Below are 27981 nucleotides of genomic sequence, written 5' to 3' on the forward strand. Positions count from 1 at the left end.
TAGTGGCCCGAGGTCTCCAACCCCCAGTCCCCCGCCCAATCCACACGCCGTGAATGAGAAAAAGAAAAACATCACAGCCAGGTTCATGTTGCATCTGCATCAGTAGAGTCCCGGGAGAGCGTCTCTAGTATTGACTGCCGTTCTTTAGCCATAGTCACCGGCTCAGGGCAGAACCCTGGCACCCCTCTATCACTGGTGCCTGCGGGCTCCCCGCTCACACCGGCCAGGCTGGGAGTCAGCTAGAGAGGTATCATCAATGCCAAGCAGTCGGCACGCATCTTCATAAGATTGGCGTAGGTGGAGTTTGCCATTCAGGTGGCAAACAATCTGGAAGGGATGTTCCCCATCAGTATGGTATGCTTTTGTTTCTGATGTGGGCTGTAAATGGGCGGAATTCTCTGTTTTTGGAGAGTGGAGGCTGCCAGGTCTTGGTAAAGCATCTGCTTAGGACCTTTAAATTGTATTGGATGTCGGTCTCTAGCTGCATGGAGAATACGCGCCTTCAATGGGAAATCGTGGGCGCACACCAATATATCCGCTAGTGGCGAAGAGTCCAGTCTCTTGGGGCCTTCTGTGTATGCTCCATGAAACTTGATGCCCATCTCCGGTGGTGCCACCAGAATTGATCAGAAGAGCTCTGAGACAAACATGGTTATGTCAGTCCCCACAGCACCAGCTAGTATGCATTTGATGCGTATATTGCTGCTCCTCGATGGGTTTTCTAAGTTTTTGCCGTGAGCCTGCAGGCCAAGCTGTTGGTTCCTGAGCCGAATAACCTCTTGGTGCAGTTGCTCAGTTTGTTCATCTCAGCTTGTTTGATGGTCTTCCATCGCCCAGGTTGTCACGGTCACGGCGGACTACCTTAAGTTTGTTTGAAAGATCTTTCTTGAGGGTCAGGAGATCCTCCCGAAGAGAAGCACAAAGCGCCTCCAAAAAGAGACGAGTCACCGGGGCGTCCACCTCTTCGCTATCTGGCGCAGACTCCGAGCTCAACGGCAGCGGAGGGTCACGGGCCTGTGGCCTCGCAGGTTTAGTAAGCATGTTCTTTAGTGTGCTTTCTTTCTTCCCCTGCCGGGTAGCCATAGTTCCTAGTGTGTGAGTGGGGAGCCTGCCTAAGAGGAGGAAGGAGATGCCCACCAGTGCTCTCAGCCACCGTGGGGCTTAGCCAAGAAGGGGGCCTGGTAGGGCCTGCTGGACACTCAGTGGTGATACAGCTACATAGTGGAGTCCCTAGATTGCGATGGTCTCCAATTTCTTGTCCATTTGGGATCTCAACTGCCCACCTGTGGTTAGCTGCCCAATAGTGGTTCAAGGGCCTCTCCTGTTGAGGGGAGCATTGTAGGTCAGCGGATAATGTCTATGGCATCGTGTGTCTTGACTGTGGGGGGGGGGATTGAGGGTGGGCGTTGTGCACGTTTCTTGTGGCCAAAGCAAGGCCCGAGGGCCAGGAGGTTGCCGAGACTAGTCAGGAGCAGCCGGGTCCAGTCCAGCCGCAGAACTCTGGGCCTGCCTTATCTTTCTAAGTCCATCCACTGCAGGACTGCAGTGTACCAGCAAGGGTGCTACACTAACTCCGTCCCCCGGATCACTCTCCGGGATCATCCCTCACTGGATGATCACAGGCGGGGCGAGCAGTGAAGCCAGGCGACCGTGTCAATGTCTGCAAGGTTTCCGACATGAGTAGTGCCCCAGCTCAACAAGCACAGCCAGTCTGCACCGCAGTATAAGGCCCAGGAATCAAGTTCACGCTCCAGCTATCCAACTTGGGGGAGGGGCCCCAAGTCCCTTCAGTAGCACATCTCTCGAGGGGGAGGGCCCCAGGGGGCAGGTCTCATGCAATCGTAGCAGCTTCCCATATCTCCGAGGCTGCAACTTGAAGGTGACCGCCCTTTGCACCTGACCACAGGTTGAAAGGCCGGTGCTGGGCAGGACTGATCAGTCACCGGTTTCTGCGCGCACCGAAGTGGGATGGTTCTTGCAGCAGTAGCAGTTTCGTTGGAAATGAAGAGGTGCTCCCAGCAATTTTTAGGCGAGGCTCATTTCCTGCCACCTTCAGGCCCCCGGGAGTGCATGTTTGTTGTGTGTTCCTCTCTAGGAGTGGGGCAGGGTGTTCTGGTGTTGTTCGCGGTGGGCTCAGAGGGGGGGGTAGATCAGCCTGTTCCGGATCTAAAGTGGGTCATCTTCTGGGTTCAGACTGTTCACTTCCGAAAGCTGACCATTCAGATGATTATTCCTGTGGTCCGGCCGGGAGATTTTTTGGCCTCTTTGGATCTCAAGGACACTTATCTCCACGTCCCTGTCGCAGCCTACTCTCAGCGATTCCTGAGGTTCATGGTGGGGGGCACCCGTTTTCAGTTTTGTGTTCTCCCTTTCGGCCTCAAGTCCTCTCCAAGGTCTTTGCAAAGGTCCTGGGGCCACTGATGTCTATCCTTCATGCGAAGGGGGGTTCGTTCTTCCCTATTTGGACGATCTCTTGCTTCATGCAGCGGAGGAGTCTCTGTTGTTCGCTCAGGTCGAAAGGGTCTTGGAGGTTCTGCAGGGACACAGATTTTTGGTAGTTGGGAGAAGTCTTCTTTGGCCCCCTCTAACGACATGGTTTTCATCGGGGCTCGTTTTCAGACTTTAGAGGGCCGTGTTACTCTGTCTGAAAGGTGACTGTTCTCGTTGCAGGCGCAGGTGTTGATGTCCCAAGAGCCTCCTCTGTCAGTGGAGTGGTTGAGGGTGCAGGGGCATTTGGCTCTGGTGGTGTTCCTTGTGCCCTGGGCGCGGTTTCACCTTCTTGGCCTGGCCAACTGGTTTCTGGCTGTGTGGTCTCCGGGGGCCCAGGATTTGTTGCTACGGATGATGGACCGAATCTTCTGGCCAGGGTCTCCTTGTCACCCCCGGCTCCGCTGGTGGTACCATTGGATGCCAGCCTGTATGGTTGGGGGGCATGGATGTGGTCAGAACAGGTTCAGGGGTGCTGGTCTCTGTGAGACTCCCAGATGTCTTTAAACTGGTGGGAGCTGCAGGCGATTTGGCTTGCTCGACTCCATTTTCAAGGTGCTCTGCATGGACAGATGGTGGTGGTTCAGACAAACAATCTGGTGGCAAAGTCCTATGCCACCAGGGGGACCAGGTCCAGATCCCTGAACTTTGTGGCCAGAGACATTTTCATGTGGGCTCATGACTAGGTTCTTGGGCTGTCTGCTCATTACATTCGGGGAGAAGAATGTCCAGACTGATCTGTTGAGCAGGGACATTCCCTTGTCCAAGGATTTCTCCCTGCTTCCCAGTTTGTGGTTCGTTGGGGCATCCTGTGGTGGACCTGTCTGCTGGTCCAGGGTATGCCAAGGTGGAGTGGTTTTGTTCTCTGGGTTGTGTCCCCAGGCTTGGGCGATCAACGGTTTGACCTGCCCTTGGCCTCAAGGCCTGCTCTAGGCTTTTCCTCCATTCCAGCTGATCAGGGCTTTTCTGGTTTGGAACCGGAGGGTGCACAGCCGGTGGTGTTGATTGCACCCAGGTGGCCTTGTGTGAATTGGTTTCCTCTCCTGTACTTGTTATGGTGCTACCTGAAGTGAGTCCTTCCTGTAGTCCTGTGTCCGTTGGTTTTTCCGGCTCTTCTCCTGGGCACCTTAAGGAAGTTGCACTTAATGGCATGGCAGTTGAACGGAAGGGCTTAGCCAGTTTGGGGTTTCCTGGCCAGTTGGCTGTGACCTTGCAGGCTTCTCATAGGTCTTCATCTGGGCTTGTTTTCACACTCCTGAGGGCCGTGTTACTCTGTCCGAAAAATGACTGTTCTCGTTGCAGGTTCAGGCCTTGATGTCCCAGGAGGCTCTTCTGGCGGTGGAGTGGTTAAGGGTGCAGGGGCATTTGGCTCTGGTGGTATTTCTTGTGCCCTGGGTGCGGTTTCACCTTCTTGGCCTGCCCAACTGGCTTCTGGCTGTGTGGTCTCCAGGGGCCCAGGAATTGTTGACTCCGCTATGGATGATGGACCGAGTCCGGGAGGACCTCTCCTGGTGGCTCTGCCAGCAACATGTTCTCATAGTTCTTCTATGCTTCTCTCTTATACCAGGCATTGGAGAGCTTTTTCGGCCTGGAGTGCTCGTAAGGAGGTCGATCCTACTGTAGCTGATCTTTTTGATTATGCAGTTCCTGCAGGATGGTGCTCAGTTGGGATTGTCGGTTGCTTAACTGCGGGTGCAGTGGGCGGTCATTCAGGCATTTAAGTGTTCCTGGCGTAATTTGCAGGATGACGGTGGGCCTGATGAACCTTTATCCTCTGCCTGTTCATTCTTTTCAGTGTTGGAATTTGCAGTTTGTCTTGTATGTGCTGTCAGCTCCTCATTTTGAACCCCTTGAGGAGCTGGAGTTGAAGCTCTTGACTTTCAAGGCTTGTTTCTTAGTTGCCGTCACATCGGCAAGGCGGTAGGGGGAATTGGGGACCTTTTCCTGTAAGCATCCTTTCTGCAAGGTCTTTTTGGACTGGGTGGTGCTTGTGCCAGTTCCGTCTTTTGTCCCTAAAGTGAATTTGGCTTTTCATCTCAGTCAGGAGATGATTTTGCCTGAGTTTTGTCCTCATCCTTCCCTCGGCTGACGATTGTCGGTTGCACTGTTTGGATGTGCTGCAGACTTTGTTGTGGTATTTGCAGGTGGTGGAGTACTTCCGGAAGGGGGACGCTTTGTTTGTGAATTTTGGTCCCTCTAAGAAAGGGGAAAAACCATCCCGGCTACTTTGAATCGTTGGTTTCGGTCTCTGGTCCTTTTGGCTTATGAGGTAAAAGGGCAGGATCCTCCAGTGAGGGTGCAGGGATGCTCTACGCACAGTATGGTGACTACTGTAGCTGAATTGCAGGTTTCCTCTGTGGTGGAGATTTGTAGGGCGGCGACTTGGTCTTCCCCTTCCGTCCGCCGCTATCGGATTGCTGGTCTGGAATGTTTGGATAATGTCCTGGGCTACAGAGTTTTGTCCTCTATGAAGGAATAAGGGGATTGTCTTGTGATTTGGGCGCATTATTAAAATGGTGTTCTTCACTCATTTGTCAGTCTCTTTTTTTGCTTGATATTTCCTCAAAGGTTAAGAAGGAAGCGAGGGAGTGACGTGAGATAATACGTCCATTACTTACTGATAATGGCATTACTCCTACTGCTACACCCTCGCCTTCCTTCAAGGTCCCTCCCGCCCTCCCTGTGTGGTCCAACTGATTTGTAGGCTCGGCATGTTTACGTACAGGAGGTGGTGAGGACGGGTGTGTTTTTATAAGCTGGGGGTGGGTCTTGGGGAGTCAAAGGCCCTCATAGGTTGAGAAGCAAGGCGAGGGAGTAGGACTAGGAGTAATGCCATTATCAGTTAGTAATGGACGCATGTTTCTTCCAAGCAAAGACGGCAAACATTTTTATTCTGGCCCTTCTTCTATGGTCAGTGCCATTGTATGAGGGTCCATTCCTCAATGTAGATATCTGTATTGCTATTGGAAAAGGAAGGTGACTGTGGGTTGATCTCTTCTTTACATGTGGCCATGAGATCTATCCTCTCACTGGTAGTAGTAACTTAGCCACTGGCAGCCTCACATATAGACTCTCTGCTCCCGTCTGCCTCAGTATGGCCAACTTGCGCTTCTTGTGCTGCTTTGCTGTATAGCAGCATAGGGGTGCTGTACATGGTCCGACTGCTGCTGTCCGTACCTTTCTGCCACATAGTAAGCCCTTGAATCCTCCATATATGTTACTTACCCACCTACTTTTAATTCATGTTTTTCTTACGGTCCTATATAATGACATGTTTTCTTTTCCTCTAATCTTTTTTTGCTTTGACTTTTCTTCTTTTGTTTTTCCTCCTCTATCATTGCTCTTTAGCCTCGCGACACTATTTTGCACTAAATATGTTCTTTACAATTGTTCCACAGTTCTTTTTCCTGTATTACAATTTTTTTCAATATAGAGACTGCTCAGTGTGCAGCTTCACTCATGCTTGCTGTTTTCTAATATTTCAGGTGACAGTGGCTAATGCCTTGTTTATACATGTTTTTTACTCTTACCTTTCTCTTTTTCGCTTGCTTTTAGTTGCTGTTTCTCTCTTATTTCTCTTGTACTCGGTCACTCTTTCCTCATTTTTCTGCCACTCGCATACACATACTCCCCATTTCCTTCACCTTTAACTTCTTCCTATCTACTTTTAACTTTCTCCCTCCCTTTCTTTCTTGCACTTACTTTCTCGCCCTCCTTAGTCACGATTTGCCCCCAGTATGTGGTTGTGCAGAGCGAATGCCAGGGATTCAGTGTGAGTTGCACAAAGTCAAGCGGAGTCACATGTACATATTGCTGGGACTCCGACTGGTGATTGTAATATAATGTGTCTCACTGTTATAACATATAACCTTTGAAGCTCAGTACCTCCATGTACGTACTGCATTAAGCACTGCTGGGGACCCTATAAGTAACACTGCAGTATTTCATTTTTCTTTCTAAGCACATGACTGATAAGGACTGACAGCCTAAATGTACAGGCATTAAGTGCTGCTGGCTCTAAATTCGGACACCAAATAATGGATCAGCCGCCCACAACACATTAGAGTCTTCTCCTCGCTACTGGAATTTCACAAGAAGCTGAAGACCTGGCTCTTTAAATAATGCTCGGAGACTAGAAACCTTCACACCAGCCTAAGCACCTGGATACCAGTGGTGCCTGGCCCTATGAAAATATCGAGTGGCACGATATCCCAAAACTCACCATTAAGTCTGCGTCCCATCCGTTGTGTCTCTGGCGGGGTCGTGGAGACGACGAGCTGGAAAGGACTTCCTTCCTGCCTAGTGGGTACAAATCAATCCAAACCTAGAGCTGCTCTCATGTTGTTTTCAGCAGGAGACCAACTCCAGGATTGGTTGGAGCAAGCTAATCCAGCACTCATTTTGAGGCTGGGGGTCTGTTTCAGCAATCCCCTGGCTATTTCACAGCTCTGGGGCTGGGTCGACAGAGCGCACGTGGGCTGGCCGTCTCAAGACAGCTGGCCAATCTGACATGTGCACTGCAGGGGCAGCAGTGTCATCCTGCAAATGCAGGAATTAGCCCTGCCCTCATGCTCGCAGTATACACAGCGCAAGCAAGCGTCCATTAAAATGGCATGGCAATGGCATTTTATTTCTTTGTTTTTCCTGCTGCGCTCGCAGCAGGCGGGGCGACACTTCACCCTTTAGAGGGAACCGCCCCTGCTTGATACCCTCACAGGTGAATAGAGAGCTCTACAAATTGACATAAGATAACGTAACATCTAGGACCAGGCTGTTCTTCCTTTATAGGCAACAGCATTTTGCATGTTGAGATTCTACAAATCTACAAGTTCCAGAATGCATCTTGCTATTGGCTAGAATGCCAGGACCGGCTAAAGTTGTCTCTCATGGGAAATTGGACCACCTGACTTGTGTTTTTATGCTTGTCCATCCTGACGTATCACAAAACCGCACCTGACCATTGCATGAAAGAATAGATACATCTAAATCTAGTCAGTCCCATTGGTTTTGTCAATGCTTGTTGACGCTTGTACATAATTGGAGCTGATATGAAAGAATGCTTTTTATGTCTCGCCTGAGCCAGCGCACATGCGCTGCTCTGCGAGACTTTAAGTAAGGGCTTTTTGACTTTAAACACTCGCTCGTGCGTGTGCTTTTTTTTTTTTATCACACCTATTGGCCTTTACGTGCGTCTTTCTAAGAAAGACAGCACACAATTGGCCAAAGGCGGGTGCATGGCCCGCCTTTTCTCTGGCTTGGACTGGGGTCCACGGGGTGAGCAGCAGTGCCATCTGTTAACAATGATCTTAATTGGACACAGATGGCGGTCAGCGCTGGTCGCGTTGGTTTGCCCTTGTAGCGCGCACGTTATTAGCGCGTTCGCTGTCGCCGCTGCCCCGCTTGTGTTTTTTTCTGCAGTACGTTGTCAGGCAGGTTTGTGGTTTCGCATGTCTCTGGGATATGCAGGTCGGTTTATATTGGTCTCCATTAACGCCTACTTGTGGGACTGGAATCTGCAGGGTGTTGGAGTTCCTGCTTTAGCAGGACCAGTTCTCTGCCAGTGTTCCTTGAATTAGACCTCTGTTTAACGGGGGGCGCATTCCTCTCTGCTCTGAGCGCTCTGTGTATGGCTCTGGCTGCTGGCACGTTCTTATGGGGCCAGGGTCGAAAGGCTGCGCTGGCATTGGCTGGGACAGCGTGAGCCTCTTCTTGGTCTTCGTTGTCAGCCGCGCGCGGGGAGCCAGGAGAAACAGCTTAGAGTCGTGGCTGTGGCTGTTTGGAATCTCAGTCCTCCCTACTGCAAGGGTTCAAGTAACACCGGTGGAGGCATAGTGTTGTAAAGCCGTCCTTTTAAATTTGTTGCATGGTCTCCGGGGGCTTGCTTTTGGTCAGGGGATCGCGCATGGCAGTATTTCAGTGGAGCGAGTCTCCTCTGTGGTCAGTGTGGTGTTATATATATCGTGTGGCTTGCAGAAATGTTGATAAGAATCTGGAAAAAAAAGGCAGCCAGCTGAGGCCTGATGAGAAAAAAGACAAGAAACATAATACTCTCATAACTCTGAGTGGTTGCGTGTGCATAAAAGTGCAAATGTAAGCAGCCCCTCCCTGCCCTCATCATCCATTCCATCACGGAATTTAAAAAAAAGCGCCGGCATTAATCACATTAGCGGTGGGACAGATTGTTGGGAACCAGGGCCGGACTGGCCATAGCGGGCACCGGGCAATCCCCCGGTGCGCTGCACGGGTGGGGGCCGGTTTTGGGCCCCTGGGGGCCGTTTTTGTTACAGGGCCGTTTTTGCAGCATAGCTGCAAACTCGGCCCTGTGATAAAATCGGCCGAAAACCAGCCCTGGCAAAGAGCTCGACGGCATCCTGAGTGAACCGTGTGTGGATGTGGTTGCATGTATGAGGAAACATCCCTCTGGTCAAGGCAACTGGAATAATGCGGCATGGGAGGACTAAGTTATGCGGCAGGGATGACTGACGCAGAACGAAAATGCAAATTATTCGGCATGGTGCGGCACATTTTGCGAATAGTATCAGTTCATTATTTTGCACGTTAACAATGAACAAAGGCTTCACCGTATTAGTACTAGTTTAACACCCAAATACAGCAATGTTCACCTGAGAGGCATATGAAACTGAAGGGTGAACAGTCAACTTTTGTGAACTGCCATCCCCTACACAGCAACAAGCGTCGCCGCATTTTTAGTAACTTTTGATCAGTTTGAGCTTGAAACTATTTTTTTGTTAAAATTTTAAAATTATGCAGCAGGTGATGGATTATGTGGCAAATGCGGCAAATCCATAATCATGCAAAATTCGCCATAGCCACAGAATCAGTTCCAGAGGGGCACAGCCCATAATCCACATTATACATGGCTGATAACATGGGGTGATAATAACAGTCCAGTGGTACCGACTGGAGACAGTACCGAAACCCCAGTAAACACCCATCATACGTTTTTGGGCTGAATGGGAAATAACAGGCAAGTCCAAGAATTAATGGGCCCTTAGTGCAAGCAATTCACACCACCCGTTGTCCTTTTCTGCAGACATCTTCCAGATATGTTCCATTTTCTTCAGACATTTTACAGATATGTTCCAAATGTGTGCTGAAAAGTGAAAGATGTTGCCAGGTGCAAATTTGGCACACGGTAAAATGTGTAATTGCGCTGGGTGGTAATTCACCATCACTCACCACTGTAGGTTTTAGATTCGACATTTAAATTAATGACTATTCTGCCAATTTTGCCTAATCCCGAAATATTCCAACCCACGCAAAGCGTTCCGACGCCTTCTGGACCTGTTTGGAGCTTTAAAATGTTCATGAATAAAAATGTTAACGCTGAATTGCTTTGGTGTAAAGTATGGTTCACGCATGAGAGCTGCGACCAGGACACGCCCCCCTTATCTGGCGGAGCCCACTGTAACGGCTGAACAAGTTCCACATAACTCATGAATGAAGTTAACAAAAGTGCTCTGGCCCTATCTCTGCAGAATCCGCTCCCAGCCCTTATCAGCCCGTCACATCTCGCTAAAAGCAGACGAAAGAGACAGGCAGGCAGCTGCAGCGGCTGGGGTTGTTCTCTCGGCTTTGATAATACGGGGGGAGGGGGTGAGTCAGGGGGACGGGGAGTCGGGTATATGCTTCATCATCAATTGATATCAAAACTCATTAGATTATCAATTTCCATAATCTGCCACTCGGCTAAAGAGAGCTGAGAGTACGCCTGAGTGCATCTCACTGCAGCTTGCAGCCAAGCTTCACAAAGGGTGCTCGCTCTGGAATAAGTATATGGGTGACTGCTGGCAAGGGTACCCCTCTTGGAGTATCAGAGTGCTCGCAGGAGTGCTCCCCTTGAGTAAGTACTGGAGTGTGTGCTTGCAAGGGTGCCACCCTTTGGAGTAAATATCTGAGAGACTGCTAACAAGGGTGCCCCCCTGGGGAGTATCAGAGTGCTCGCTTGAGGACTCCCCTTGAATAAGTATTGGAGTGTCTGCTCGCAAGGGTGCTCCTTTTTAGGTCTCGCCTGAGCCAGCGCTTTAGCGCTGCTCTGGCGAAAGCTTTAGTAAGCGGGATTTGGAAATGCAGACTAGTGGCTTTTGCAGGCCTCTAGCTACAGTGCATGTGCGCCGCTGGGCGCGCGCACCATTTGTCCGCCTGCGTGATCACTTTCGCGGCCGCTTTGATGTTCTCAGTGAGCCGCGCAGCCACTGAGAACATCAAAGCAGCCGCGAAAGTGCTCCCCATATGCTCTGCTCGCATCTCCCGCCTCCCTTTTCGGAACATGGTTCGTGTGCGCTCGCTTTCGTGACTTGTTTTTTTTGCTTTGTTTTTGTTTTGCATCTTTTATATAGCGCGAACTCAACCCGAAGGTATTGGAGCGCTGTACATGAGCACCGTATTTACATTACATATTTACATATATGGTAGTGCAGATTTGTCTGTTTGCTTCTGTTCGCTTCTACCAGTGCATCTAAGCCTCAAAATTCCTCTCAAGTGTCTATAACCCTCCTATTTTAGCTGACAGTGTGGATCGGTCCCACATCTCGTTGCCTTTGTCTGCATCTTCACTTATGTTGGCAGCAATTGCAGCTTTTGTTCTCTGGCCGGCGCTGTGGCGTGGGGTGCTCCCCTCACTTAATATCACCACTTCCATTGTATGAGGGTCCAGGCCTCTGGCATGTGTGGCCACAAAGCTCGGGTCTCACCTGCAGTTGTGTGTTGGCCTCCTCCCTTTGCAGTGCATGGAGGCACCATCTGCCGTGTTCTAAGCCCGGGGCTTTGCTGTGGCTGTCAGAGTGTGTGTGTGTTGTTTATGCTGGGTTGTCTGTGTGCCCCATCCTTCTGCTGGCACAGAGACGGCTCTCTGCACAGCTCTCCAAGTCATCCTTACTGTACCTCTGTCTAGACACGCAGGTTGTGTACGAGGCGGAGCGAGCGCGGCCCTCCAGCTGCTTTCACTGTGTGTGTTTTTTTAGACTTTGTATTATAATTGAATCTATATTTGTCAGCCCCTAAGGCCGGGGTAGATCGCATTCCCTGCAGCAGAGGCAGAGCACCTCTTACTGCTGATTGGCAGATGTTGATGACTGATGAGAGAGTCTGACGTTTGATAATGTATCTCTTTACCCAGGCACCCCAACAGGTCTCCACGAGCCAATGGCATGTACACTCTCCAGCTTTACCTCTTTCATTGCCTTTCCTCTGCAATGTCAGCTGGCGCTCGCGCACAGAACGAATGTTGAGGCTGTGCTTGCGGACGGAATGTTGACATTGTGCGCACGCGTGTCGAATGTTAGCACTGCACGCGGACATATGATATATAACACTTCGGTCTGTGACGGTTAAGGCAATTGCTCTCCTCAGCTGGCTCTCGCGACGTTTCCACTTTTTAGTTAATAAATACTTCTGCGCTACCTCATCGTCTCTCACTTCGCTCTCTCGAGTTTGCGACGTCATTTCTCTTCACAAACTCGTATCAGATGAATAAAGTAATTAACAATTCAGTTTACAGATTGTTAAGAAATCGGCAGAAAACCATCAACACGCATTAACATAGGCAATAGGTCTCACTTTTGGGACCTTGTAAGTATTTAGTTATGCAGCACAATATCCTTGGTGCAACATCAACCCTTGCATGGCTAAACAGTTATAAGGTCCCAAGGGCGAGACCTATTGGCTATGCCAATGCTTGTTGTAGTAAACCTCAAAGAGACTGCTGGCAAGGGTGCCCCCTTAGCGTAAGTATCTGAAAGTCTGCTGGCAAGGGTGTTCCCCTTTGGAATATCAGAGAGTGCTTGCTTGAGTGCTCCACCTGAGTGAGTATTGGAGTGTCTGCTTGCAAGGGTATTCTGCTTTGGAGTATTTATCCTAGAGTGCACTCCCCTTTGGAGTAAGTATCTGAGGAAACGCTTGTGAAAGTGCTTGCCTTTGGAGTAAGTATCGGAGTGTTCGTATAGGTGCCTCCCCCGTTAGAGTATATATCTGAAATAGTGCTCACGAGTGTGCTCCCTTTGAAGTATTCGACTGCAAGCCCATGAGTGTGTCCCACTTTGGAGTAAGTATCAGAGATTGCTTGCATGTGTTCGAATTAAATTACTGTTTTCCAACCTCCACTTCCCTGTTATTTATGTCCTGCTCCCCCATAACAAAAAAAATAATAACAAACAAGCATGAGAACAGGCAGGAAGAAGTTGCCAGAAGTGCAAGTACAAAAAAACTAGAAGACATTTTTTAAGTTATAATCTTTTTTTAAATCCGGTTTTTCAGTTGTATATAATGTCGTCTTCGTTTGTATAAAGGTAACAAAAATGCTTAACACTTTTTATTACAGATTTTCAAAATAATGCACAGCAACCACAATGCTCTACAACGAGGCCAAAGGTTCTGGCTAAACACATAAGGTCCCAAAGGCGAGACCTATTGGCTATGCCAATGCTTGTTTCTCTTACAGCATCCAGCCAGCTTAATTTCTCCATCATATTTAACCCTTCTGTTTTTTATTTTCTAGGCTTGAGCCACGATTCAGCTATGTGAGCAGCGAGACCACCACTCAACAACAAAAAACACCGTTCTCATCTCCACTTCGGGATCCAGTCCTGCAAACTCTGCATTTTGATGGATTGCACAGGTTTGCTTAGTACCAAAAGCAAAGTCTAACCTTTGTAGAGATAATAATGGTGGATTTGTGAACGTTTGACCTACTTGTTTTTCCTATAGTTTTAGATGGCTTTAATGAGGTCTCTGGTGCCTAAGACTAATACTGTTTGTTCATATTTGATGCAGTGTATGATTAGATGGTCTCGTGGAGGAGGCGGGGCTTTAGGTCTGGGTGGTGGAATGGGGGTCGAAACAGACACGAGAGCAGTGGAGCGAGATTAAGCAGCGATGGGGTGGGTGGGGGATTGAGATAATGCCGGGTGCCTGTGTTAAAGTAAGAGTGGGCTCCCGTTTTAAACTAAAAGCGGGTTCCCATGTGATTGAAAGCGGGCTCCCATGTGATTGAAAGTGGGCGCCCATGTGACTGAAAGCAGGCGCCCATGTGACTAAAAGCGGGTGCTCTTGTGACTGAACGAGGGCGCCCGGGTTATTGAAAGCAGGCGCCCGTGTTAAGGAGAAAGCGCGCGCCCATGTTGTTAATTTAAAACACATAAGATGAAGCGCGGCCGTGCTGCTTAAAAAAACACAAGCGGTTCCAACTGAAGCAGCGCATGTCCTGCCTGCAGTAAGAGAAACTCAATAAACGAAATAGTGCTTAGAGACTAAATAACACGTACCCTGTAACAACCAAAGTAAAAGGGCCAGTTGCCATGGGAGGTTACAAATGAAGACAAGGCAGTACTATGCCAATTTACGAATCAGAAGCCAGCATTTACGAAGGGCAATGATAAAAGTCAATGATAAATATGGGTGGAGAGTGGGCGGGGCTTCAAGTTCATACTCCAATACAGCATGCCTCGCAGAGCAGAGCATGCGCGCTGCCTCTATGCTCGACCTAAAAATGATCAGGAAAGAAAATACATCTTATACTGCTGAAAATATATTTAGCATGTCTAAACATTTCTCACCAGTTTTAAGAGAAATTGCACCTCCTTGTACTCAGGGGCTACAGCAGAAGATTGCATCACCCGGTCTTGGCATCCACTGATATCACAGCGTTGCTTTCTAGTGTGACCTTTTGTCCTTCCCTGTTTGCTGCTCAGGGTTTAGAAGGGAAGGAAGAAGTTGAAATGTCAAAATGTCAACAGTGTTCATTGAGCCTTAATTACTTCCTGTCTCTGAGTTAGTTTATCTTTGCTCATTGCAATCACACCTGCTGAGACCACAAGTAGCAAGGCCACTGTCATAGGTACCAAAGGTCTGGTGCATCCTCTATTTGTAGGTGTTATATGAAAGCTAACATCACCAAAATGTCATATGGCTGCTGCAATTTCCAATTTTCAGGCATATGTGACTGCAATTTTCCAAGATGTGTTACAACGGGTTAAAAAATGAATGGAAGCAAAGCTAAGATACTACTCTAGTTCCATGAAAGGGTTTTATGGCCATCAACATGTGGACAGGCCCTGACCCATTCATTCGAAAAGAACCTGAGAGGGAAATCTCATACTGCCACAAGTTAAGACTCTTACAGGCCTCAAATGAATTATCAATGTTTCAGCTCCCCAAAGTCACCTTAATTAGTAGTGCATCTATTTCGGTCTTTTTGAGATTTGTCTGAGTCTAAGCTACAGCCCATGCGTGGCTATTATTCAATTATGTTTGAAGAGCGCATCTACCCTGCACTGGTTTCTCTGTGTTGCCTGCCCATTCAACAACATACAGAGTGCAGACCTAGGCCACCCAGCCTAATTACTATCTTTTCTAACCTAGAAAGATTTAATCTATGAGACTCAATTAGCCATTCACTAATCCTAATCCACCATGCCTATGTCTTTTCTGTCCAGGCCACTCCCATTTCAAACTCCCTCCATGAATCCACAGTTTTTATGTCGAGCCTGGGTAGCGCATGGGGGTTATGTACATAAAACCCTCATGTTGCCTTGGATCCCAGGTGACGTCTCTTCCCAGTCTCCTCCTCATTCTCTGGCGACGCTGTAGGAATTGGCCTTGGGTGTTTAACTCTTCAGCTCAGGCTTAAGAAGCCTGAACGTCAGTCAAGAAAATTGCCCCTACCCTTTACTCTTTTGTGATTTGGGTGGGGTGGAATCAGGACGTATCATTAACCGCACTCCAGCCTGTGATGAAATGGCAGAGTTGAGAAGATTGTGAGATACTGCATATTTCTTGTTCTCTACAGCCACAATGTATCCACTTTCAGTTTTTAGGTCGAGCCTGGAAGAATGTACTTGAAGCCCGCCCACTCTCTGCCCATATTTGTCATTGGCTGGTGTCATTGTCCTTCGTAAATGCTGGCTTCTGATTCATTATTAGGCTTGTTCCTCCTTAGTAGCGCCTTGTTTTAATTTGTAACCTCCCATGAGGACTGGCCCTTTTACTTCGGTTATTACACGGTATGTCTTCTTTAGTCTGTAAGCACTATTTTCTTTAATGAGATTCTCTTACTGCAGGAGGGCAGTAGGGTCTCTCCTGCGCAGTTGTGACCATCGGCTTGTTTATTTAACCCCTAGCAAATGGGGAGCTCTTCAGGGGCCATGGGAGACAGAAGGGGGCAACTCCGCGATGCCTTCAAGCATTTGGAATACAATAGGTCTCGCATTTGCAAAAGTTTACGCTATTGCCATTGTGAATAAGAATGCCTTTTATAGCATGTTTAGGGAGAAGACGGTCTACTGCTCTAGAGGTCGCCCCCGGAAGTGGCATGCCATCTGGGGGCGGTGGAACCAATACAGGGGGGGAATATGTCTTGCCCCGGATCTGGAACCTCCCGAGGAACAGCTTTCCCCCTGACCTACTTTCCAGCACAGTTTGGTTTTAGGAACCGTTTTGGGCCTCTGCTGTCCCCCTTCTTCCTCCGTACACAGTCTTGTAACTAGTAGATGAGTGGGGTCCGGCCTCCCCTGGGGGCTTTCGCCATGGGCTTTCAATGTCCTTGCCTTGCTGGGGTTTGTTGTGAGTTTTTTCTGTGTTTATTTAAAATTGGACCTTTGCATTACTCTTTGAACTGTATTGGGGACACATCACTGTATCTAACTCTCAATGCTGCCGAACCTTCGGGCTGTCGGCTGAATAGCTGTGTCCTGAATTTCGAAATAAAGGTTTTCAAAAACAAAAAAAAAAAAAAAAAAGAATGCCTTTTATGTTTTAAAAAATAAAATATAAATAAAAGGCATTGTCATTTACAATGGCAATAGTTCAAACTCATGTAAATGCGAGACCTAATGCATTGCAGATGCTTGTTTATTTAGTACACCTGATGGGACAAAATGCTTACTGTGATCTGATCATGTCAGGCTTCATGTCAGTGCAAGCGAAGTGTCACAGCTGGGGCATAGGCGTGAAAGTGGCCTCCAGCCATGAATCATGATAGCGCACTATATGATAAAAGAAGAAAAACCAAACCTCTTGTGAGTGCCTGAATAGTAAAGGTAAAAACCTGTTCAAGTCTTTGTCTTCCCTTCACTTCCCCCGTCTCGCTAAGGAATGTATTCAGTGGAAGGAACTGTGTTTAATTCTATTGTTCATGTTAAAATCCTAGTAAGCTCTGTCAAAATTTCATCCTGGGTTGGATCGATAAAATGAGTACCACTGATTAGGGGTTTCCATGGTGCAATTCCAGATATGGACTTATGCCCACCACTTTTTGCAATCACTAGCCGACACTGGTAGCTTATATAAACAAAATCATAACAATAGTTCAGTTGGTTTCTCTGTGATTATTCGTATACCATTTCAAATATAAGAATCGAATACCATATGACCTACTTAATAGAAAAACAGTTGCCTACGAATTGTAGAAGGAGTCAGTTTGAAAAAACTCGCAGTCCGTATATGTTATTAAAGTTAATAACAGACTTTACCCCGAGTACTGAAATGCAGAAACAGGCACTATAAAATGACATAGACCTAAACATTAACTGAAATAGAAGGAGTTCTCAAACAAGAGTGATGCGACGAGTGAACTTGGTGAAAGTGAAAATGTCCATATAAAAGAACTACTGCTTAAAAAGGTTGCTACACTGTCCAGATGAAGAGCCAATCTGATATGCTCATATTAATAGGGATCGAAACATTGATTATTTTCAGATATTAAGCTGTATTGAAATGGAACTGTTGGATCCACTATTATATCTTTTCGTTTTCCCAGTGAGGCAGCTAATAACAATGGTGACCAAACATGCTGTATGCTCGAAGCAGAATCTGGCCAGTCTCTGGAATATCAATGAGACTGGTGGCAGCCGTGCACCACCTTGCACTGTGCTAAGATGCCAGAAATAAAGGCCTGAGTGAGAGAGCAGAGTCCAAACATGGAGTATGCAAGCACAAAGCATACTCTATGTTGAGATGCCGATGCTACGCCATGCATGTGATCAGCAAGCACTCGCGACGTGCACACAATCTTACAAAGGCATATAGTTAGTTGCTTTGCCACCAACAAATTGTAAAGTCTCTTTGTGCTTAGGCAACCTAGTGTTTCATTTAATTAAAGTTCTAAAAGCTAACCAACGTCGTCTTCATGGTCTTGCTAGGCCTTGCCTTGCTATTGACCCAATTTGTGAAGACTAAATGCATTAAAAAATCTTTAGTTTGTGAGTGTCCATCTGCACTTCATACTTTTTCGATTAAAGAGTTACTTATGAAACTGGGTTATTGGTTGAGGGGGGGGTGAAACCCTACTCAAGCAACAACCATAATTCTTGTCGGGGTGAAATACAAGCAAACCTCAAATTAACCTGTTCTCAACCCTCTGGTAGCTTGGCTCATAAGCAGTCAGGCATAACTTAGAGACGATGTGTAAAGCATTTTCTCAGCACTACAAACAATAAAGTGAAATCACAAGAAAAATCCCTCACCAATTTAGAGAAATAGAGTAAACCTTAATAAATGATTTGAGTCCATAATGAAAAAAACTGAAGAAATTTAATTTTAAAGTTTTAAGTGAAAATAGTGCTTAGAAACACAAAGTGCCAACTGTAGTTACTTGATCGCGTTGGATGTGGACAAAGTCAAAGGTTCAGGCCAGCTGTGATGAAGCGTAGGCCAGATATAGGGACCAAGTTAGACTTGCTGAACAAAGTACCTTAAATCCTGGTTTGCGGAGCTCTGCAAGATACCATGTCCAAGATGTGTTGCATAGTGGCAGTCCCCAAGAAGCTGAGGTGCTCGATGCAAAGCCCTGTGAAGTCTTGCGTCATTGAGGAATCTGCTGCTGAGGGGCTTGCGATGCGAAGTGCTGCATCCAAAATGCGTTGTGTACGAGTGGGTCCGAAGAAGCTGTGGGCTGCGATGCAAAGTACTGCATTGTCATCGTGGAGACCTTCAACAAAGGGCTTGTGATGCGAAGGCCGGCATCGAGGATGCAGCTCGTTTTGCCGAGTCCTAAGACACTATGGACTGTGATGTGTGGTTCAGCATAGGGGATGTTTAGCTCTGCAGTGGTTCCGAAGCAGAGCTGCAAGGAGATGTCATGCTACATTAGTTGTGCCCATAGGACCACAGCTGGGCTGACAGAGCACATTCTGGCCCACTTCCAAAAGTCCATGACCGGGGTGGCACCACTTGGGGGTAGGTCTCACAGCAGACAGTCTAGGTGCTGGGTTCAAGGTTGTTAGAGCCTTTCCTGAGGCTCTGATCAGGAGGCCAACCACGTAGCCCTTGGAGTCACTCTGGTGGTCCTGGGACAACAATGGGACAACACTAAGGCAGCAGTCATTCTTGAGGAGCAGCACAGCAATCCTTCTGAGACGTCCACAGGTCAACTGGTGTTCTGAAGAGTGATTTATATCTGGTGCCCACTTTGGAGAGAGAGAGAGAGAGAGAGAAATCCAGACATCGATCCAGACCATAAAGCATATAATACTTCCAAACCCATACACCTACATATGTATGCCTACCTACATATATGTAAACATGCAGCCCCAACAACAATCCAAAACAGGGCAAACAGCCAAAATTACATCAGTTTTACATGTATGAAAATAAGCCTCTCAAAACTCCTTGTAATGGAGACCATACACTGTAATGGTTTCATACAAGAATCCTTTATTTTCCAGAAAAAGGATGAACATGTAATTGTAGGCAGTTTGGGCCATATGTTGCATAAGAATAACTGTCCTGGTACAGAAAAGAGAACTGGCACCTGCCTGTAAGGGTTCCAAGATTCTAAACACTTTGCCTTTAAGAATTCCAGGGAACACTCTGCTCCCAGCATGCCCCTCAGGTGACCGTTAGGTTAGTTCTTTTTTCCAGCTCCTTCTGTGAGGATCTTGGAGCTTGAGCTCGACAGTTTTCTGACTTTTCTGTCAGGAATTGTTTTTCTTCTTGTTTTTTTTTTTTTTTGCAGTTCCTGTGCTGGCAGAGGTTTATCATCATTTTTTAACAGAACATCTTATTTTTTTTCCTGTCAGAATGCCGGCTCTTTTCCGCAAATGTCCAGCCTGTGGAAAGAAGATGGCGATCTCAGATCCACACTCTGTGTGTATCACCTGTCTTCCTTCCAGTCACAAGATAGACTCTTGTTATCACTGTCAGAAGTTTTCTGCGAGGACTCTTCACGACAGAGCTAGGATTCGCCTTCAAGCTGTGCTGGAGAGAGGAACAGCCCGGCTGGAAAGTGGCCTTGCCTGTCAAGAGCCCTCCTCTCGTCAGGAACATCCACGCCAGCATCATTCTGCCTCTGCACCATCGAGGAAAAGGCAGATTCCGGAGTGTTCACCGTCGACATCATTACCGCCGTCGAAGAAGCGGCCTACAGAGTCTCCGACGTCGAGACGGCGTGAGTCTCTGTCGTCGAGAAAGGCCTCGACGTCGACGCGTACTGCCTCGGGCTCGAGGTATGTTCAAGATGTGGGTCGATCGACGTCTAAACACCCATCGACGTCGAGGCACTCTCCGTCGCCTCCTCGTAGGTCGACGTCGAAGTTTGCTGACGGCGAAGGAGTCTCGAGACCAGTTGATGGCGAGGGCATTGACGTCGAGGAGGCGAGAGCGCTCGCCGTAGAAGTCACCACGGCATCATAGACGGTCGACGTCGAGGTCCTCTTTGAGGAGGGCGAAGTCGCCATTGAGGACAGCAAGGTCCCTAACTCCTTCCATGCATCACCCCACGTCCGGGGAGAAGCCCAGGTTGACGTCGAGGGAGAAGCACAGGTTGACATCGAGACCCTCGACGTCGAGAGATAAAGAGCCTGCTGTTGCCTCGGAGGAGGTTAGAGCTGCATCTCGATCACCCTCATGGTCTGGATCGTCTCCAGGACTTAATATTGTCCAGGTCTCCCCTGAGGGCTCTCTGGTGGTTGGTGAGGAGGCACGACGTAGGAAGTCTAAGGCCCTCAGTAGCCCAGGGTCGGATTTTTCCCATATCTATTCTCCTTCACATCTGTCCAGGGATTCTCCATCCCATAATGTGGCTCCAAGAACACCACGAAGATCAAGATCACCGACTGGTTTCTTCCAGAAGAAGGAGTCCACGCAGATCGCGCTCTCCACATGCCCGCCATGTTCGATCAAGGGACAGATCTCACTCTTCTCATTTTTCTCCGAAGAGAAGCCGACAGAAGTCTCCCACCTGGTCTTCTTCCACCAGGTCCTCGCTCAGAGATTATTCTCAAACATTTACGACTACACCTCCATCCAGAGTGTCGCCAATTGATGATCTCCGCACGTTCAATTAGGTTCTCTGTAGAGGAGCGAATAAGTTGAACATCACTATGTCGGTCCCAACTGTTACCTCTTCAGTAATTTTCGAGACTCTCCATCACCGCTCTTCAGTCCGGCCTTTGCTTCCTCTTGTCCCTGGCCTTGTCCAACTGGCTACACAGACTTTCTTGACACCAGCAACAGTGGGTTCTGTGCCCTCCCGGATAGCGAAGAAATACAAGACTCCTGACCAAGATCCGTTATTTCTTCGATCTGATCCTCCTCCAGATTCTATGATTGTGGCAGCAGCTAGGAAGACGCCCTCATCTATGTCTTCCTCCTCAGCACCCCCGGATAAGGCTAGCAAATTGATGGACTCTATAGGTAGAAGGATGTGCAACACGTCCGCATCTTTCATGAAGGTCGCCACTGCCTCCGCTCTGCTGTGGAGGATCCGTGTGGGATTCTCTGAGCCGCTTTGCGGACAAACTACCAAAACAGGATCAGCAGGACTTTTGAAAAATACTGCAAGAGGGAGGTCTAGTGGCGAATCAGGTAATTATTGCTTCTGCTGATTCGGCTGATCTGGCTGCCCACGGGTACTCCCATGGTATCTGTTCGAGGCGTTTTGCTTGGTTACGTTTGACTGGCCTTAAAGCGAGGTTCAACGGAAGATCACCAATCTGCCTTTCAATGGGTCTTCTCTCTTTGGGCCGCATGCGGACGACAAAATGGCGAAGATGAAAGCAGAATTGGACACGGTGAAAGCTGTGGAGCTTGAGAAAAGGAAGGAATTTCGCAGACTTTTTCGCTCCTACGATAAACGCCCATTCCAACAGAGGGGTCAAACCTCTCAGTGGTAGTCTCAGGGTCAGCAGCAGAGGTCTCACTTTCAGCAACGGAGACCAGGTAGAGGAAGAGGGAACAATAAGCAGCAGACCTCTACCTCAAAGCAGCCATCGAAGCAATGAGAGAGTGCTTCCTCTAAACACGTTGGCCACTCCGGTAGGAGGAAGTATCGCATGTCATCTGGAGGAGTGGAGACATATAACCAACGACAAATGGGTGTTGAATATTGTCAAGAATGGATATTTGCTACGGTTCAAGGCCCCACCACCATCGGTTCCTCCGAGCGGATGCCTATTTCCACATTCCGGTGTCCAGGAAACATCGAAAATTTCTTCGTTTTCAAATTGCTCTATGCCATTTTCAGTTCCGAGTCCTACCATTCGGTCTCAAGTCAGACCCACGGACATTTTCAAAGTGCATGGCAGTGGTGGTGGCTTTTCTCCGCAGGCGAAAAATATTCATTTATCCGTACCTAGACGACTGGCTCCTGAAGAGTTCCACTCCATCTTTACTCCAGTCGCATCTCTCCGACAGTCTCCAATTACTGCACAAGTTGGGTCTACGAGTAAATTTCAAAAAATCGATTCTCAATCCGACCCAGAAAATTCACTACCTATGGTCGTCGCTGGACACCGTGGAGGCAAGCGTGTGTCCTTCGGCGGAGAGATTTTCATTGATCAGGATGAAATGTCGAGATCTCCTGCAGTCACACCACCCCACGGTCAGACAAGTGTCCTCTCTCCTGGGGTCCATGGGTTACTGCATATTCATCGTCCTCAATGCCAGATTGCACATACGTCTCCTGCAGCAGGCTCTGGAAGACAAGTGGGTGCAAGCGCCAGGCAGTTGGGAAGATCGGATTACTCTCCCACAGTCTGCCAGGGACTCCATCATGTGGTGGACAAAGTGGTCACATCTAATGAAAGGTGTTCCCTTCCATCAAGAGACTCCGACTCAGACCATAGTTACAGACGCCTCCCTACAAGGTTGGGGTGCTCCTATGGATCACCTTCAAGTGCAAGTGCTATGGTCGGATACAGAGAGGGGATATCGTATCAACTTGCTGGAGTTGAGGGCTGTCCAGTTAGCCCTCAAGTTCTTCTTTCTGTCTCTTCAGTCCAGCTCCCTCTTGATTCAGACAGACAACACCACAACAATGTTTTATCTGAACAAGCAGGGAGGCACCAGGTCCAGAATTCTGTCACAGGAGGCACAAACCATTTGGAAGTGGCTACTGGCACTACACCTCACCATCACGGCGGTCCATGTGCCGGGCGTTCTAAACATCCAAGCGGACTTCCTAAGCAGAGAGTTCGTAGAAGCGCACGACTGGGTGCTAAACTCCGAGGTGGCTCAGGATATCTTTCGAAGATGGGGAGTACCGGACATAGACCTGTTAGCAGACGCAGCAAACGCCAAATGCCCAGTCTACGCATCCAGGTTTCACCAACCAGGTTCAAGAGGGAATGCTCTGTTGATAAAATGGTCTCAGAGCTTACTCTACGCTTTTCCTCCGCTGCCTCTCATTCCAGAAGTGATCACCAAGTTCTACAAGACCAACTCCAGGATGATTCTCGTCGCTCCGGAGTGGCCGCGCCAGTGGTGGTACCCGGACCTTCTACAACTTTCCGATGTTCCACACCAGAGATTGTCTTGCCGTCCGAACCTGCTGTCCAAGAGTCAGTGGAGAGTGTTTCACCCCAACCTCTCTTCATTCAGGCTGACAGCATGGCTCCTGAAGTCTTGCAGTATGGACACTTAGACTTGCCAGCGGACTGTATGAACATCCTTAAGGAAGCTAAGAGACCTTCCACCAGTGCTCCCTATGCTTTCAAATGGAAGCGTTTTTACATATGGTGCTTGAATAATGGTCATGACCCGGTTAGAGGACAAGAACAGGTCATTTTGCCGCATCTCTTACACCTGGCTAAGTTGGGCCTGCAGTTCACATCTATTAAGGTACACTTAGCAGCAATTACAGCATATAGGAAGTCACCCACGCAGGTTTTTTTTTCCAGATAACAGTGGTGAAAGATCTTCTTGAAGGGTTGAAAAAGGTGTATCCACCAGTACGAGCCCCTTCTCCTCCGTGGGAGTTCAACGTGGTCCTTACCAAACTGATGGGTGCACCTTTTGAACCAATACACAAGTCCTCCCTGCAGCACTTGTCCTGGAAAGTGTTTTTTTTGGTGGCTATTACGTCAGCTCGTAGAGTCAGCGAGTTACAAGCTTTGTGTTGTAAGGAACCCTACACTGTTTTTCATTCAAATAGGGTAGTTCTCAGAACTCATCCTAGTTTTCTGCCGAAAGTGGTCTCAGATTTCCATATTAATCAGGGGATCACCTCACCTACTTTTTTCTCTAATCCTTCTACTCCTCCTGAAAGGGCCCTACACTTGTTAGACCTTAAAAGAGTGTTGAAGATTTATCTGGACAAGACCAAAGGTATAAGAAAGACGGACCGATTGTTTGTCAACTACGGTCTTGTTAATACAGGTTTAGCAGCTTCTTAAAGGTCCATTTCAAGGTAGATAGTTTCCTGTATTTCTTTGGCTTATCAGTTGGCTAATAAGTCTCTTCAGGGAAGGCCTAAAGCACATTCAACCAGAGGAAAGACCTCTACTACGGCCCTCCTCAGGAACATTCCCATAGCAGAAATCTGCAAAGCAGCTACATGGCGGTCTGTTCATACCTTTTCTCGCCATTACTGCTTAGATTCAGATGCTCAGGCAAATGCTCAAGTTGGACATGCATCACTGAGGAATCTGTTTGGTTGATTGTCTGTTTAAACTGTATCATTGTTTTTTTATTCCTAGTGCTGGATTGCTCGTCCGCGAAGTGTGGGGTAGGGGCTTGCTATTCTATTCACTGCTTATAACTATTGAGTATCCCTTGGAAGAGAAGGATAAGTTACTTACCTGTAATCCTAGTTCTCTTCCAGGGGTATACTCATCAAAGTCATAAGCACCCCTCCCTCCTCCCCAGACGAGCAATGTTAATACAAGGTTTAAAGTGGTTTAGTTCGCTGATACAAAAAGAACTGACCTAGCTGTCACCTGTGGGGTATGCTGGGAGCAGAGTGTTCCCTGGAGTTCTTAAAGGCAAAGTGTTTAGAATCTTGGAAGCCTTAAAGGCAGGTGCCAGTTCTCTTTTCTGTACCAGGACAGTTATTCTTTTGCAGTCTATGGGCCAAACTGCCTACAATTACATGTTCATCCTTTTTCTGGAAAATAAAGGATTCTTGTATGAAACCATTACAGTGTATGGTCTCCATTACAAGGAGTTTTGAGAGGCTTATTTTCATACATGTAAAACTGATGTAATTTTGGCTGTTTGCCCTGTTTTGGATTGTTGTTGGGGGCTGCATGTTTACATATATGTAGGTAGGTATACATATGTAGGTGTATGGGTTTGAAAGTATTATATACTTTATGGGCTGGGCATACACCTGTATATGTATGTGTGTGTGTGTGTGTGTATATATATATATATGGCTGTGGCATTACTGGCGTCTGCGTGAGCAGTTTTTCTTTGCACCCGAGGTATCGGATTGCTCCAGCCCACCTCGTCAGCACGAGTCAAGCAGGGTAGCTGTCAACCGGCAGCTCGTGACTTCACGGAAAGGTTCGGATATTTTACCGGCCTACAATTCTGCGGACTGGTGCTGAGGCGGCTATGACGTATGCGGGGACCCAGGGAAGCCCGAGGACTTAACTTGCACTAGTACCAGTGCGCCCCACTCTGCAATGCACCAATGCCACTTGTACTTTAATCATCCATTCCCCTCGCAGCACCTACCCAGAGATGATGCATTCTGGGAGCTGTAGGACTGACAGCACTACAGCAGGTGAGCGATCACATGGCAGGGGAGGTGCTTCCTTTCTGAAGTGGGAGGTCTGCAGTTGGATTCAAAAGTGGAGGCGTGGGGCTGGTTCTCAGTGTAGCAGTGGCATCTGAGGAAGACTACAAGGTCGAAATGCATTATGCCTTACCTGCATGTCCATTAAAAGGCTTCTTTCCTGAGTTCCTCGTGTGGCCTCTTCCTACAGTTCTGCTGGAGGGTTCATGGATATTTACAGCGTCGGCCAGGGACGCTTTAAGAGGACCCCGTCTGTCAAGTGGCTGTGGCATTACTGGCGTCTGCGTGAGCAGTTTTTCTTTGCACCCGAGGTATCGGATTGCTCCAGCCCACCTCGTCAGCACGAGTCAAGCAGGGTAGCTGTCAACCGGCAGCTCGTGACTTCACGGAAAGGTTCGGATATTTTACCGGCCTACAATTCTGCGGACTGGTGCTGAGGCGGCTATGACGTATGCGGGGACCCAGGGAAGCCCGAGGACTTAACTTGCACTAGTACCAGTGCGCCCCACTCTGCAATGCACCAATGCCACTTGTACTTTAATCATCCATTCCCCTCGCAGCACCTACCCAGAGATGATGCATTCTGGGAGCTGTAGGACTGACAGCACTACAGCAGGTGAGCGATCACATGGCAGGGGAGGTGCTTCCTTTCTGAAGTGGGAGGTCTGCAGTTGGATTCAAAAGTGGAGGCGTGGGGCTGGTTCTCAGTGTAGCAGTGGCATCTGAGGAAGACTACAAGGTCGAAATGCATTATGCCTTACCTGCATGTCCATTAAAAGGCTTCTTTCCTGAGTTCCTCGTGTGGCCTCTTCCTACAGTTCTGCTGGAGGGTTCATGGATATTTACAGCGTCGGCCAGGGACGCTTTAAGAGGACCCCGTCTGTCAAGTGGCTGTGGCATTACTGGCGTCTGCGTGAGCAGTTTTTCTTTGCACCCGAGGTATCGGATTGCTCCAGCCCACCTCGTCAGCACGAGTCAAGCAGGGTAGCTGTCAACCGGCAGCTCGTGACTTCACGGAAAGGTTCGGATATTTTACCGGCCTACAATTCTGCGGACTGGTGCTGTGGCGGCTATGACGTATGCGGGGACCCAGGGAAGCCCGAGGACTTAACTTGCACTAGTACCAGTGCGCCCCACTCTGCAATGCACCAATGCCACTTGTACTTTAATCATCCATTCCCCTCGCAGCACCTACCCAGAGATGATGCATTCTGGGAGCTGTAGGACTGACAGCACTACAGCAGGTGAGCGATCACATGGCAGGGGAGGTGCTTCCTTTCTGAAGTGGGAGGTCTGCAGTTGGATTCAAAAGTGGAGGCGTGGGGCTGGTTCTCAGTGTAGCAGTGGCATCTGAGGAAGACTACAAGGTCGAAATGCATTATGCCTTACCTGCATGTCCATTAAAAGGCTTCTTTCCTGAGTTCCTCGTGTGGCCTCTTCCTACAGTTCTGCTGGAGGGTTCATGGATATATATATATATATATATATATACTCACTTTCCAAAAACGGAATGTCGACGCCGTGTCGTTTGGGAAATTTCTTTACTCTCAGCTGAAAAGAATCGGACGCGTTTCGCCTGCCCAGCAGGCTTGCTCACTAACTTAGTGAGCAAGCCTGCTGGGCAGGCGAAATGCATCTGATTCTTTTCAGCTGACAATAAAGAAATTTCCCAAACGACACGGCGTCGATATTCCGTTTTTGGAAAGTGAGCATATTGTTGGACCTGGCTTCGGAGGTCTATTAACGCCTTTCGTTCAGGAGGCGGTGGGTCACAGAAGCAAATGAGGAACATATATATATATATATATATATATATATATATATATATATTGCTATATGCTCTGGGATCTCCACCCCTCATCAAGTCAAAGATGGTCAATCCTGCCCGCACCTATTCCCCTTTGGGTCACTGTCTGGGAGCAATATGCAAATATCAATTGCCAGCTCACTTAGTCATATGACCCAGGAGTAGGCTGCAGGCATCAAATGGTTAGGACAAGAAAATAACTTTCTATAAGTGGCATTTTCGGAATTGTGACTTAAAATCCAACTTTACCATTAAAGTGGGTTTTGGGTTACAATACTTTAGACCGCAAACTCGACATTTCTATCTGCTCCCAATTGAAAGTCACCACTTATTAAATGTAACAAGGCAACCCTGTGTTATCCTCTCAAAGAGGTAGCCTTTGAGTAGTGAAAAACACATTTAGGAGGTTTTCACTACCAGGACATGTGAAACTTAAAAGCACATGTCCAACCTTTTAAATGTACTGCACCCCGCCATCTGGGCTGTTTAGGGTCTACCCGCGGCTGTCCTATATGTATTAAAAAGTAAGGTTTAGGCCTGGCAAAAGGTTTACCTTGCAAAGTCAAAATGGCATTTTAAAACTGCACATACAGAGTGCAACAGCAGGCCTGAGGCATGTTTAAAATGGCTACTTAAGTGTGTGGCACAATCCCTGTTGCAGGCCCACTAGTAACATTTAATTTACAGACTCTGGGTACATGTAGTACCACTTGAC

General features: G+C 48.1%; 1 protein-coding gene across 3 annotated transcripts in view; it reads left to right on the forward strand.

Moving 5' to 3' along the window:
• Positions 1-27981, forward strand: part of PIK3R6 (phosphoinositide-3-kinase regulatory subunit 6) — a 521088-nt gene that overhangs the window by 148428 nt on the left and 344679 nt on the right. For all 3 annotated transcript variants that reach the window (XM_085616834.1, XM_085616836.1, XM_085616835.1), the window contains exon 3: positions 13004-13123. In XM_085616834.1, the coding sequence (XP_085472960.1) occupies positions 13111-13123 (13 nt within the window). In that variant the 5' untranslated portion in view covers positions 13004-13110. The remainder of the gene's footprint in view (positions 1-13003; positions 13124-27981) is intronic.

Source organism: Triturus cristatus, chromosome 7 (genome assembly GCF_964204655.1).
Source record: "Triturus cristatus chromosome 7, aTriCri1.1, whole genome shotgun sequence".
Taxonomy (NCBI): Eukaryota; Metazoa; Chordata; class Amphibia; order Caudata; family Salamandridae; genus Triturus; species Triturus cristatus.